The 16,166-nt window shown below is 29.9% G+C and overlaps 1 protein-coding gene across 2 annotated transcripts in view; it reads right to left on the reverse strand.

Moving 5' to 3' along the window:
* Nucleotides 1-14,667: 14,667 nt before the first annotated feature.
* LOC111687888 overlaps nt 14,668-16,166 on the reverse strand; it is a 112,060-nt gene continuing 110,561 nt past the window's right edge. For both annotated transcript variants that reach the window (XM_046953253.1, XM_046953252.1), the window contains exons 6-7: nt 14,874-15,053; nt 14,668-14,792 (exon numbers count right to left, since the gene is read on the reverse strand). In XM_046953253.1, coding sequence (XP_046809209.1) covers nt 14,751-14,792; nt 14,874-15,053 — 222 coding nt within the window. In that variant the 3' untranslated portion in view covers nt 14,668-14,750. The remainder of the gene's footprint in view (nt 14,793-14,873; nt 15,054-16,166) is intronic.

The raw sequence follows: 16,166 nt of genomic DNA on the forward strand, positions 1-16,166 counted from the left end.
TATCAGAATCTTTGGAATGCGTTTACCCAGTCCTATAAGTAGCCTTTACATCAAGTTCTATCTCTAAGGCCTTTTATATTTTGCAATCCAATCTACTATTCCAGGACTGCTTAATGATGTAACTCATTCCCTCGAATATTAACATGTAATAATGGTGTCCATATTAGGCAATAAACTGGAAGCAAAGTACTTAAAGATTTCGTAATGTTAATTGCAATTGCTTAATACGACAGCAACAGACATTCAAATTAATATAGGACTTAACAGGAAGTTTATAGTTTTGATTGAATTTTTCATACTTTTATTTAAACTTTTATTGAATTTTTTATTTCATTTGTACATTTTGATTTTTACTTTAGTTTAAATTGAATTTAATTTTGATTAAAAAATAAACAAATAAAAAATGGGATTTTCAAAGTAAATGTGGTGGCTCGATTTATTAAAATTCCAGCAAACGTCAGATGGTTTTGCATTTTTGCATTTTTATTTATTAAATCTGAGGCCGACTTGTTCGGCTCTTTGAAAAACTTTTTCAAGTGTTTCTATATGCTCTTCCAGTGTTAAAGAATGTATCAAAAAGTCGTCAATGTATATGATTAATCCAGAAATGTCACCAAATAACCTAATCATTTGTGAATGGAAAATCTCAGGCGCCGCATTTATCCCTAACGGCAACCTTAGAAACCGGTAGCGTCCAAATGGTGTGTTATAACATTTAAATTTTCCATTCTATTTAATTTTGTTTTTAATTTATCATAAAGTTTGAATGGGATCAATTACTGGAGAAATAACTTCTCTCATTTTAAAACTGTTGTAAAAACCAAGACCTCCGAATATATTTGAGTATTTTTTAATTATATTATTGACTGTTAAGATATTTACATTCTTTATTAAACTCATGTTTGTAGCAAATTTTCTGTATTTTCAATTAATTGAGTTTGATGGCAAGTAGGCTCGGTGCTTGCAAAGCTAGAATAGGCTTAGCTCGTCGGATTGGGGAGGATTCTTGAGCAAACTTTACCTTCACACACTACGCAAACAAAATAAGAAAATAATCTTTCCAAGACTTCACAAAATGTAAATGTAATTTAACAAAAACAAACCTGGCTATTGAATGTAAACTAAATGTGATATCTATCTTCTATATACAGTATTGTTCGAAACCTAAGCAACTTTTTTTGGCATTGTATACAAAGTGCTATATCTCCTATTTTAATTGATTTATTCAAAATTATATAATTGATAATAATAACATAATGTGTCTACATTATAATAACAACAACAAAAGTTTAAGTCCATTTCGCTGTGAGTTACAAGAAAATAATAACAACTTTCTGATGTTCTTATGAAAATCGTAGGTCCTTTTGAGTTCCAAACACCTTTATGGAATAGATTATTTACTAGTGTAGTTCGTAATTAATCCCAAGCGGATTTTAAGCCATTCGCAAGCTGCAATGTTTTCTAAAGCTGCGAGTTTCGGCCCAGCGTTTCAGAATGCCGAACAGCATCTCGAAGGGACTTGAGTCGGGAGATTTTGATGAACAATCAAATAATTTGGGTCACATTACTCGATAACTACTCTTAGATCAACTTTTCCAAAGGTTTTGGTTCATTATCATGCTGAAAATCGCAATAAAGTAAGTTGTTCTCTTCGTTGTTCTCAATCATATAATTAATTTTGTTGGCGAAAAACGTCCCAAGAAGAAAAACAATCCAACTCTGTTTGTGTTTTAACATCAGGACTAACCCTTCTCTTCAAAAATCATGGCCACACCCTTAAATTTTTGCTCTCCATTCATTATTGGGCCTTCACTAAAAGGATATGTTATAATATTTCCTTCAGCCTTTGAGCCTCACATACTTTGCCTGAATTTAAGAAGGAAAATGTGGACCTGTTTATAAATAAAGCAGTTTTTTATTATTCTTGCGTAATCTATTTCAATATTCTACCCAAAATTGTACAGAATTTGTAAAAAAATCGAATTTCTTTAAGTAAACTCTGCGCCATGTCACTGCGGGATTCATATGCGGTTACATGATCGTACATTAAAGACTTAAAAAACATGGAGGTCAAATAATTAAGGTTGCGGGCAAGATTTTTGGTGAGTAGAGAAAGTCCTGATGTTGAAATGCAAATAAAATTGGATTGTTTTACTTTCTGGGACATTTTTGGCCAACAAAATGAACCATAGGATTAAGTACATTGAACAGAACAACTTACTTTATTGCGATTTTCAGCATGATAATGAACCAAAACCTTTGGCAAAGTTGATCTAAGAGTAGTTATCGAGTAATGGGACCCAAACTCTTTGATTGTCCATCAAAATCTCCCGACTCAAGTCCCTTAGAGATGCTGTTCGGCATTCTGAAGCGCTGGATCGAAACTCGCAGTTTTAGAAAACATTGCAGCTTTCGAATGGCTTAAAATCCGCTTGGGATTAATTACGAACTACACTAGTAACTAATCTAATCCATAAAGGTGTTTGGAACTCAAAAGGACCAAAGATTTTCATAAGAATATCAAAAAGTTGCTTAAGTTTCGAACAGCTATTTATGGAGTTAATTCAGTTATTATGTTCTTGTAACACACAGCGAAATGGAATTAAACTTTTGTTGTTGTTAGTATAATGTAGACTCATAATATTATTATTACCAATTATATAATTTTGAATAAATCAATTAAAATAGATATTATAGCACTTTGTATACAATGGCAAAAAAAGCTGCTTAGGTTTCGAACAATACTGTATATATATAAAATTCTAACGTTACTGACTGACTGATTCATCATCGCACAGCCTAAACGGTTAAAGCTAAAGAGCTGAAATTTGGACAGGGGGTTGGTCTCCCACCAAATAGATCCACTAAGACGGGATTTTTGGAAATTCGAATGTCTAGGGGGTAAAAAAGGGTAAAACGGGTAAAATCGGTAACCTCATATCTCCTAAACTAGAAAAGATACAAAAATAGTTTAAAGCTTATCGTCGTTCATTTAAAAAATAAGCGGACAGGTGTCTGGTACTTTTTTCAATTTCGGCCCCTTTAGGGAATAAACGGGTAAAAACTGTATTTTGGTACATTTTTGCACCCCATGTATCTTTTAAACCAGTGAACATTCAAACAATATTTTTGACTCCTTCATAACTTGACGAAAAAATAAAAATATAAATTTAGTACTTTTTGGTTACTCGGATGTTTAAGGGGTGAAAATTGTACCTATTTTTGGTACTTTTTTCATAAAACATTGATTTTGGTTTATTAACTTATACATATAAATACGTAATAACGGGCTCCCACTACGATGTTGCTACATTTTGGGTAGAAAAAAAGTACCAAAAGGGGTAAAAACTGGAAATTTGATTTTATTCAAACACAATGATCCAATTTAGATAAAATTTTTAGATTTAGAAACACTAAATATGCTAATGAGGTGTTATTTGGAAACCCGGTACCAAGTGATATTTTTTGGTACTTTTTCATTCTCCATCTGGTAGTTTTTGAGTTTTCTTTGATATTGAAATCGAAACATGATATTAATAATAAAGACACTTTTCGGTACTTTTTCGTTCTACACAGGTATTTTCTTGAGTTTTCTTTAAAATTAAACCTAGAAGCATGAAATTAAGCATGTAGAGCCCGGAGTAAGTGAGAATCTATAAAAGGAGACTTTTTGGTACTTTTTCGTACTTCGACTGGTACTTTTTGAATTTTCTATAATATTGAACCTAGAAACATGAAATTAAGCATGTAGAGCACGTAGTAAATGAGAATCTATAAAAGCGGACTTTTTGGTACTTCTTCGTTCTACAAAAGGTACTTTTTGAGTTTTCTATAAAATTTAACCTAGAAAAATTAAATTTAGCATGTAGAGCCCTGAGTAAATGAGAATCTATAAAAGGGGACTTTTTCGTTCTTCAAAAGCTACTTTTTGAATTTCCTATAATATTGAACCTAGAAACATGAAATTAAGTATGTAGAGCCCGGAGTAAATGAGAATCTATAAAAGGGGACTTTTTGGTACTTTTTCGTTCTTCAAAAGGTACTTTTTGAATTTCCTATAATATTAAACCTAGAAACATGAAATTAAGTATGTAGAGGATGGATTAAGTGAGAACCTATAAAAGGGGACTTTTGGTACTTTTTCGTTCTTCAAAAGGTACTTTTTGGATTTTTGTATAATATTGAATCTAGAAACATAAAATTAAGCATGTAGAGCCCGGAGTAAATGAGAATCTATAAAAGGAGACTTTTTGGTACTGTTTCGTTCTACAAAAGGTACTTTTTGAGTTTTCTATAAAATTTAACCTAGAAACATGAAACTAAGCATGTAGAGCCCGGAGTAAATGAGAATCTATAAAAGGGGACTTTTGGTACTTTTTAGTTCTTCAAAAGGTACTTTTTGGATTTTTGTATAATATTGAACCTAGAAAACTGAAATTAAGCATGTAGAGCCCGGATTAAGTGAGGACCTATAAAAGGGGACTTTTTGGTACTTTTTCGTTCTTTAAAAGGTACATTTTGAATTTTCTATAATATTGAATCTAGAAACATGAAATTAAGCGTTTAGAGCCTGGATTAAGTGAGAACCTATAAAAGGGCACTTTTTGATACTTTTTCGTTCTTCAAAAGGTACTTTTTGTGTTTTTTATAATATTGATCCTAGAAATATGAAATTAAGCGTTTAGAGCCTGGATTAAGAGAGAACCTATAAAAGGGCACTTTTTGGTATTTTTTCGTTCTACAAAAGGTACTTTTTGAGTTTTCTATAAAATTTAACCTAGAAAAATGAAATTAAGCATGTAGAGCCCGGAGTAAATGATAATCTATAAAAGGGGAATTTTTGGTACATTTTCGTTCTTTAAAAGGTTCTTTTTGAATTTCCTATAATATTGAACCTAGAAACATGAAATTAAGTATGTAAAGCCCGGAGTAAATGAGAATCTATAGAAGGGGACTTTTTGGTACTTTTTCGTTCTTCAAAAGGTACTTTTTGAATTTCCTATAATATTGAACCTAGAAACATGAAATTAAGTATGTAGAGCCTGGATTAAGTGAGAACATATAAAAGGGGACTTTTTGAAACCTTTTCATTCTTCAAAAGGTACTTTTTGGATTTTTGTATAATATTGAACCTTGAAACGTGAACTTAAGCATGTAGAGCCCGGATTAAGTGAGGACCTATAAAATGGGACTTTCTGGTACTTTTCCGTTCTTTAAAAGGTACATTTTGAATTTTCTATAATATTTAACATAGAAACATGAAATTAAGCGTTTAGAGCCTGGATTAAGTGAGAACCTATAAAAGGGCAATTTTTGGTACTTTTTCGTTCTTCAAAAGGTACTTTTTGTTTTTTTTTATAATATTGATCCTAGAAACATGAAATTAAGCATGTGGAGCCCGGAGTTAATTAGAATCTTTAAAAGCAATCAGGGACTTGAGTAAATGAAAATTTAAACTGGAATATTTTCTGGTACTTTTTGAATTTTCTATAATATTTAACTTAGGAACATGAAATTAAATAAAATAGGTCCTTTGGTACTTTTTCGTACTTCACCGGTACTGGTACTTTTAGAGCTTTCTAAAATATTGAATATATAAACATAAAATTAAACACGCAGTATCCTAATTGAACGAAAATTGAAAAAGCATACTCTTGTACTTTTTTGTTCTTTTACTAATACTTTTCGAATTTTCTATAATATTGAACCTAAAAACATTAAATTGAACATGTAGCTTCCTGATTGTTTAAAAATCTTTATGCGATTTTTTGGTTTCTGGTTGAAAATTAAACATGGCGTCATCCTGATTTAATGAAAATATATAAAAAGGCACTGTCTGGTACTTTTTCGTTCTTCAACTGTTTTTTTCTAATTTTCTGTAATATTGAGACTAGAATCATAAAATCAAACTTAAAGAGTTCTCTAAAAGGGGAATTTTTGATATTGCAGATATATATACATTTACAATAATGATATTTATTTTATTCCATTACGATGAGGGTAGCGAAGCACACTGGGTATAGCTAGTTTTACATAAAATTTGTATAGAAAAGTGTTAGTTGTTGTTATCACATAGGACACTATTAAGTAAATAACCCACCCTCATTCTTCTAAGATACACCAGTGTTCTTAAAATTAATGTTTAGTATCTACCCTTCAATTGCGTTAAACTAAAGTTCAATAATTCATCCGTATTATAAAGTTAGTTGTCAGCATTCCCAAATTAAATTATTCTCACTCAGAACTTTTCATGTTTAACAATTCTTAATTAGTTTATTATATTCAGAAATATTCATTAAAAAATTATTAACAGTTCCGAAGAATACTTTTCTATCTTAATTATCTATTAAAATTTTACAATTTTAAATTAATACATTCATATAATTCAAACATATTAAAGTATGTAAAAGTAGCAATTCAAATATAGTAAAACGATCGCATGTTATCTAGTTTTGTTTATTATAATTTACGGTTTTGAGTTTCATTAAAGTTGATGTTATGAAAATGTTACCATTTAATACCGCACAGTGGGGCAGAATGGAAATTTTTTGGAAATAAATCTTGCATTTCTAAACGGCTGATCCGATCGGAACAAAATTTGGCGTGAGCGTAGCCAAGGAGTATTCGAGTTTAAGTTTTGAAGATGAACCCCGCAGATGCCCCAGGGACGGGGCTGTGGCGGCTCAAAGTAGGGTACCTACGACATGTAAAATTTTTAAACTCGTGCCATTTTTTTGTTTTTCACCCAAATACAAAGATTTTTATATTTTCTGAAAGCGCTCGACTAGATCTACACTACTTATCTCTTATAATATCCTAGTTGTAGGCATTTAAAAATTTAGTGATACAAAATTTACCATTCCCTGGTCCGCCTTTTTTGAATACCGGGCGTTATTTTGGACCAAATGGACTCAATTTTTTCTTGTTAGTTAGACAACAAAATTTCCAATAATATACACAAATTTCAGATCAATATCATTTACAGATCCAAAAATATACGTTTTTTAATTTAAAAAGTCAAAAATTTTTTTATCAAAACTTCAACTTTGGGCGACATGTTCTAAAATCCCAAAGCTGGGATTAGAAAACTGAAAGCAGTTTTGGAAACCTTAATATGTTTTCTATTTACTCCAAAAGTATTTTCCCAGCCCTGAAAGAAATGTGGACCCTATGGGCAAAAATGTAAAAAATCCTATTTTTGGGAATTGCGGGATGCCCTTTGACCTTTTCAATTTTTTTTTTGCATTTTCTTATTTGAAATGACAAATTTAACAAGCGTTGAAGATTTCATTGAGTTTTGTTCATAAATAAAGATTTTGTCATATATTACATATTTGTTAAATTTCTAAAACTATGATTTATATCAAAATTTTAATAGGGTCGCAGATAGCTACAACAATTTAGTCCACATTTATCCCTTAATATAATTTTTTAGTTAGATATGGAAATTTTAGACCCTTTACAAAAAATTTTAAGCCAATATCTCAATTACATTCAAAAATATGTTCATTTAAACCTGTGTCCTTTAATTTCATCTTTTTCATATTTTAGTATTAAGTATGACAGAACATACATTTGATGTTGAATAAAATATTTGGACAATTTTTAAAAATTATTTAGTTAATTATTTTATTAAAGACTATAACATTGTATATAAAATAAAAAAATATAATTTTATTATGAGCCACGCACAACAACACCTAAATCAACCCACACAAACCACCTTTCCCGCCCACCGAAATATAAAACACAATTTAATACAATATCATCAGTTAGTATAATAGCTTTTTTTATTTGAACTGTTTATCTTAAACATAATACAATTAATTCTTACAACCTACTTATATAGTTAATTCCTAACACTACTTATTTTCTATAAAAAATCTGTCACATCGGTATACATATCCAGAAGGTAATATAAGTCCTTTAAATCTTCCTTGTTTTGAGATGATAGTTTCATAACAAATCCATCTTTTTCGCATAGTTGAAAGAACAGGATCAGAAGATAGAAGTAAACTATTAAAAATATATTCATTCTGTGATTGCCTGGAGCATTTTCATGAGCTGAAAAGTTGAACATGCTTAAAATCTCGATTCTTCGCTTCCTGGGCTTCTTCTGTTAACTCTCCAATTATTATTTGACCATGACACAATACTTTGTGTACTGTTGGTGTTAGTTCCCTCCATGAATACAGAGATACAAGTAATTTAGAAATATCAGATGTATATTCCCCAAATCGATTTCCATTAATTTTATGTTTACTATTCAGTGCCATTAAAATAGTGTTAACTCTTCGAAGCAACTCCTAGTCGATTCCAGTTATTTTTGAAGTAATTTCAAAATCATGAAAAAACCTTCTCGCCGTATTACCGTCGAGAAGGTAATAATTTTATTATGAGCCACGCACAACAGCACCTAAATCACCCCACACAAACCACCTTTCCCGCCCACCGAAATATAAAACACAATTTAATACAATATCATCAGTTAGTATAATAACTTTTTTATTTGAACTGTTTATCTTAAACATAATACAATTAATTCTTACAACCTACTTTTATAGTTAATTCCTAACACTACATATTTTCTATAAAAAAATCTGTCACATCGGTATACATACCCAGAAGGTAATATAAGTCCTTTAAATCTTCCTTGTTTTGAGATGATAGTTTCATAACAAATCCATCTTTTTCGCATAGTTAAAAGAACAGGATCAGAAGATAGAAGTAAACTATTAAAAATATCTTCATTCTGTGATTGCCTGGAGCATTTCTTGAGCTGAAGAGTGTTAACTTCGAAGCAACTACTTGTCGATTAAAGTTATTTTTGAAGTAATTTCAAAATCACGAAAAACCTTCTCGCCGTATTACCGTCATTTGTAGTACTGCAACTTGGAAGTGGCTTGTCGATGTTTAATCCCATCTTTTTGGATTCTGCTTTTTTCCGCAGCTCTCAGTTCTTTCAATTCTTCATTATTTTTTGTTGATTTAGTAAGATTCTCTGGCACACTTCTATATTTGAGGTCGTATGCTATGTGTAAAAAGTAATCCAAAAATCGTATTCTGGCATGAAGTGGTGAAATTCCGAAAGACAGGACTTCTTCATTAATACTTCTGCTTTTGTTTACATTTGAGAATTGCGACTTTTTCTCATTACATATTGAGCATCTCCAGAAGGAAGAAGTTTCTGTTATGGCATTGCTGACCTTTCCATCAATCATTGTTAAGCTTAGCTAATATGATACGTTAATAGAGAATTCCTTTATTTTTATGCAAATGGGCTCCAGTGCATTTATTTCATCTTTTAAATATTCCACTAAATCTTTTGTTGTTTTCTTTGACTCCTTTATATATTCAAATCCAATGGGTCTACAAAAATTTTTTGAACCCGGAGTTGTATTAATCCATATATCTTCAAATGAAAAAATATAAAAATCTTTGCATTTGGGTGAAAAACAAAAAAATGGCACGAGTTTAAAAATTGTACATGTCGTAGGTACCCTACTTTGAGCCGCCACAGCTCCGTATCTGGGGCATCTGCGGGGTTCATCTTCAAAACTTAAACTCGAATACTCCTTGGCTACGCTCACGCCAAATTTTATCCCGATCGGATCAGCCGTTTAGAAATGCCAGATTTATTTCAAAAAAATTTCCATTCTGCCCCACTGTGTACCGTTTTTTTGTTACTCGGCTGATAGTTTGAGCTCAAAATATCCAGTACACTGTACCTTAGAAAAATTCACATTAGCAAATATTAATCAAACAGGAGGTATAATATACAAAATTTTATATAACATGCCATAAACTTATAAATTAATAATTAAATTAACATTATAGTTATGTGCAATTTAATTAACATTAAAATTAGTTAATGATTATTATTTTATTCATACACTTAACAGTGGCACATTACATCTGTTAGTTATGTTTTATTACAAAACTAAACTAATGTTAAATGTATGAATAAAGAATAAAATATAATTATTTACAGATGTAAAATGACAAAATTTTAAATCAAAGCTTAAGAGAATATCAAGTTTTATGTTAACTTACTTAAATGTAACTTACATAGACTTTAAGCTTACTTATCACTGACTGTTCTTACTCAATAATTTGATGACGTCATATAAGAATCTTTAGGAATTTGTTGTCTCCTTTTTGGTATGCATTCATTCATAAAATAAAATATTACAGTTGTGGAAAACTATTTAGCACAATTAATATTAAAAAAAATCGTGGATAGAATTATTTCGATGGATAGGAGTAGTTAGCATTGAAATTACTTTTAGTGAACTGTTGTGTATTCATTTGAGGTTATGATGAATCAATAATGATATAAGTGATATTTTGATACGTTTTAAGGTTATGCGGTGGTTCCAAAATTATGCCGGTTGAAATGATGCAAATGTAATATTGAGGGTTTTTATTTTTTATTGGCTGATAATTTCCTATTGATTCATAATATTGATGAGATATTGGCTGAATATTTATGAAATATTGGGTGAATGTTGATGAACTATTGGCAGAATATTCGACTATTGAAGAAATATTGGAGAATGTCACATGTATTTTAAAATTGTGTACTTTGGACCTTGGCGACCATTTTAATAATCGCGGCTTATTGACCATATTCATGTATTTTACACAATTTATAGCTTTAAATTAAAAATTCCAATTCTGTAATTATTGACTGGTGACGATGTCATCTTAAAACCTTTCCAATATGTAATTTATTCTAATTTTTCACAATTTCTTAACAAAATAAATTGGATATAAACTTTAATAATACGATAATTTTGCTTCAATAATTCTTAAAATTATTTTCAGAAACAATTATTTAGTTTATAAATTAAAATTTTGTCCAATTTGGATTTAAATTATTAAGAATTTCTGTTCCGTAAAATTACTTATCTCTTTGGAATTCCAACAAAAAAAAAAAAAAAGAGCGGATGATAAAACTTAAGCTTCTTATCTCGATTAAGCTCAGAGATGCAAGTACTTCAAATAAAAGCAATTACTCGATATCCATATTGGTTATCGATATATTAACATTGTAGCCAATTTGGTGATTATTTTATAAGACATAATTAAGAATTTATGTTACGCTATTCAAGTGAGCGTTAATGTATTATGAGAAAACATAAATTTATAATCCACAAATGTAAAAGTATTAGTATAAATTTTGTAGTTATATTTATACTACTCTTAAAAATTAGAACATCATTTATTAACATGAAATATTTCTTTTAATAACATTTATAATTTGTTTTGAATTATTATGAAATGATCTGAGTGTTTTAATTTTTTATAGAATTTGCATGTAAAAATTTCCTTTACTAATAAAACAAATACGAAATCGTTTGATACCATAATAAAAATTATCATTTAGAAAAAAATTTTGTCACATGTTCATAATGTTATTACAATTAAAGTTAACAAAAAAATCATATCTTAAATTTTATTTTCAAAGGCTACTCCTAAAAATACTTTGCCTAAAACACTCAATTTTTCGCCGCTTGCGCGCCTGTGTCTATTTAATTTGTTATTATTTACATTTACCTCAATATTCCATTCTGCCGATGGCATTTTATTTTTGGAAATCGCACCAACAAATAAATTCTCGTCTTCATCATCATCGTCACAATCGCCATTTTTGTCAGCATGAATATTTTTTACTACCTTGTTTTTTAAAAAACATATTTTAGCCAAATGATCTATTCGACTGCAATGATGACACTTTACTCCTTCTGCTGGACATTTGTTCCTGTGAATTTGGCCACATCGATTACAATTGATGTTTGGTTTTATTTGTTGTTGATTTTTATTTATGGGCATGAAATTTTTTATCTTATGTTGCTTATAGGTTCAGAGTTGTGGGTATTTTCAAACATTTGTGAATTTTGTTTAGCTGTTTCCATTGTTTTTGCTAAACATTACTGCCTTGTCTAAACTTATAGAACCTTCAGCCAATAATTTTTACGAACGTTTGCCATTTTGGCGACAAGCCACAGGTAAATATGTCTCGAACCAAATCTTCAAGAAGGTTACCAAACTCGCAATTAAGACTTAAATTTTTTAATATGGTGACATATTCGTCTACATTTTCTTCTAACTTTTGTTTGCACGAAAAAAATATAAACCTCTCCATGGCTATGTTCACCTAGGGAATAAAAAACATTTCCAGCTTTTGAACTAGAGTTGCGTACGTAATCGTATCCTAAGTCAACATTAAACGAATTATAAATATCCAAACAATCGCTTCCAAGATGATGCAATAACAGACCCACTTTACGACGATCCGGTTGGCTTTCCAAATCAGACGCAGTAAGAAATATTTTAAACTGAGTGTACCAACTTTTCTATTCTTTTGATAGATTTGAAGCCTTTAAATTTATTGGCGATAACGTCGTCGTAAAAAATTGACCACTATTTATCTTTATCTCACATATGTTTGGTTGAGTATCCGGCATTTTGTTTTTTTTTAACTTTGACCAATTTTAATATAATACTCTCAAACTTTTCGGTGATTATTCACATATTCTTTTTGTATCAAAGCAACACAAAATTTTTTAAATGTGCAAGAAAATTTTTTTATATTCTCATTTAGAGCGCACTTCTGACACCATGTTTGTTTATTCAAAGAATGTGCTTTTATTTATTTCAGTGATGCCATATTATATTACATAGATTTGTTACCAACTTACATGTTACTTGTCTTTATTCATATATACAACAGGGCCAAGACTTTAAAAATATTAAAATATTAATAAAAGCCACTCCAATTGACACTCGTAAAAAGAAACATGGCTATAAAAAGCTATAACACATCTTGTTTTTCCGGATGAAGAATGTTTAATTTAGAAGGTCCAGTTCGATATAATTATTATTTTTATGATTTTTGAAAGGAAGCGCTCTACCTGTGTCGTTTGTATAATAAATTTTTTCTTTTATGTTCAATTTTATTTAGTCAATAACATTTTCATTTATTATCCATGACAACTTTATAAAACTTACTAGCTATAATCACCTACCCTAAAAGCAATGTAAAAACACTACGATTTTGAAGATTCTAACTATAATAGTTTCCCGATATCAGAAATAAATTTGTTTACATATTGGAGATGCCACGCAAATTATTGCAAGTTGCCCAATTTTTCCAAACGTTAATTTAGATTTTAATTACAAATCCGCCCTTTCTTCTCCAAAATGTTCAGATAAATATAAAGGTTCTTCGTGCAAAATTTAAAGAATCTAGTTTCCCAGATAAACGAAATTTTGTATTTAATTTATATGGGTGGTGCCTAGCCCGCCATTGAAAGTTCTCCCGTTATTATCTGAATGTTCACATGAATGTAAAATTTGAAGATTCTGGCTGTAATAGTTTCTCAGATATACGAATTTTTCTATTTAATTCAAATGGAGCGGATGAAAGTCCGCTCTTTTTCCTCCAACATGTTCAGATGAATATTAATGTTCTTCGTGCTATTAGATTCAAAGATATACGAAATTTTGTATTTAATTCATATGGGGACTCCAAGCCCCCCAGATGAATGTCCGCCCTTTTCACCCAAAATGTTTACATAAATATTAAAGTTTTTCGTGCAAAATTCTATTAGTCTCTTAGATAAACGATTTTTTATATTTTATTCATAATGCGTGTGAAACGTCCCCCATTGGTAGTCCGCCAATTTATTACATGGATGTTAATGTTCTTCGTGCAAACTTTTAAGATTCTAACTCCCAGATAAGCGATTTTTTGTATTTAATTTATATGGGAAGTGCTTCGCCCCCTACTTCTAGTCCGCCAAAATTTGAGGACAGATATACTGATTTAATAATTTCTACATATGGAAGTGCCACGCCCACTATAGCCATTCCGCCCCTTTTTTCCAAAAATTGTCAACAGTCAATTGAAGTAATGCATTAAATTAATGCGAGGTGAAGTATCTCTGTCTAGTAGCTAAGTTCAGAAAGGATTTATCATTAATATCCTCCTAAAGAGAAGGCCATACTTTTTTTAATGTTAATAAAAAATCATTTAAAAAAAGTATTTCAAATGAAAATTGATACATAATTTTATAGTCAAAATATGATACCGGACTATAAATGTTGATTTCTTGAACACCACCTAAATGGTGCTTTTGCAATAAAAATGTGCTATCAATACGTAAACGTAATAATAGGGGTGAATATAATATGCAAGTACTTACTTTTTAACCTTAAAATGTTGTTTACGAAATAAGGAAATATTTAATTTTAATTTTTTTTTTTGGTAAAAACTATAATAACTATAACTTTCTCAACTCCTTATTTGCAGGAGATCGCAGTAAGTACTTACCTATCTCCTTTACTTATAACTGGTACAACAATTAAATACGGACTATAATCACTCAACAAGTGTATAATTGGCACAACAATTAAATACATTCACTTAAAATTGGAACTTAAATGAGCCATTTTTATTCAATTTCAGTTGATCAATGTAAGAAAGATCATTACTTAAAATTATTCTCAATTTTATATAAACTGTGTGTTTGCTGGAAATCTGACTTGTTAAGACATCAATTTTATTTTAATACTAAATAATTTGGAAATTTTTTAAATGCTCAACAAACGATATAAAAAAAATTAAAACTCTTTCTTCGCTATGAAATAATAGACACAAAATATGTTGTATAAACTTTAGTAGTACTGTTCTGAAGTATTATTTTATTAAAATGTTTCTTTTGTTTTATAATATAATGAAATAATTATTCCGTACACAGTTCAGAGTGCTTATCCCAAGCAGATATCTAAAACAAAAAATATATAAATGTTATTATAAATAAGTGCATAACTCACATACTGCATAAATTTTATTTATCAACAATTACCTGACATTTTTTACTACAGTACCATTGGTTTCCACAACCAGCACAAACAAAACGAGACTCATTTGTTTTACATTCTTGGCATAATGGATATTGGATGTTTTTGGGACATTTTCCATCAAAATCTCTTTTTACTGGATTTTTCATATAGTTTTCTTCCAATCGAATATTGTAAGGATTATTCTGTAATTTAATTAAGATTTAAATATTATAGTGATAATTTTTTTGTATTAAAAATTTTATATCATAAATTCAAATGAAACAATTAAGAAACTATTATCGGGCGTGGCCGACAAAGAAGCCATAAAATTTGGTGGATGGATTTATATGAGAGATTTGACGTCTGAGTATTATGAAATTTGGCAAGGTATTAATGCTTTTATAAATCATAGTTGTGAGACTTTCTGATGAGATACAGGTATATTTATCATAATTATGAGCTCAAAAGTCATATACGGTAGAAAGCTAGGTGAAATAATGGACCGATTTCAATCATTTTCAACAGCCTGCAAACATTAAATCTAGAGAAGATAAATATTTTAACAAAATATTTTGAAAATTGCGAACTGTAGCGAGCAGACAAGGTTTTTACATTGTGGTGCAATGTGCACATTAGATAAATAGAAGTATATTAAACGTAGTTATATACATAGGCCTAAAGCGGATGTATGATGCTAGCGTAAAAATTTGGCCGATCATAAATTTAATTTCCTAAAACACTCCAAAAGAAAAATCGGAGTATCTCACAATATTTGAGGCAAATAGGATCAGGTGGTTTACCGAGGAGTGACACTAAGAATAATCCTAAAAAGAGAATCTCAAATGTGACATATTTTACCATTTAAGAACAATAAGTGAAAATAAATGCTTTCCAATTGATTAGTTAGTTATTATGGCAACATTAAAAAGTCTATATAATAATGAAAAATAACTAAAAACATAGCAAAGTTGCTTCATTTTATTAAGAGTGATGATGAGGCTCCTTCAGCAGACATAGACAAAACGTCGCTTTATACGAAAAAATATACGAATATTCGGCGACGTTCTGGCTTAGTCCACTTCCTGGCTGTTAATGGTGGAAACAAGAACTTCTTAGAATTCTTAAAACCAGCGTTTAAATATGCCGCACTAGCACCACCTCTCTTGTATATGACTATAAAATAAATATGAAACTTTATCATTTTTGTATTACTTTGCTACTAATATATTCGTATTAATATAAAAATTACAACTCGTGTTTGCAATTAGCAGGCAATAGCAAGCAGACATAATTGCAGGCCAACACAAATATATTCT

This window comes from Lucilia cuprina, chromosome 5 (assembly GCF_022045245.1).
Source record: "Lucilia cuprina isolate Lc7/37 chromosome 5, ASM2204524v1, whole genome shotgun sequence".
In the NCBI taxonomy this organism is placed as follows: Eukaryota; Metazoa; Arthropoda; class Insecta; order Diptera; family Calliphoridae; genus Lucilia; species Lucilia cuprina.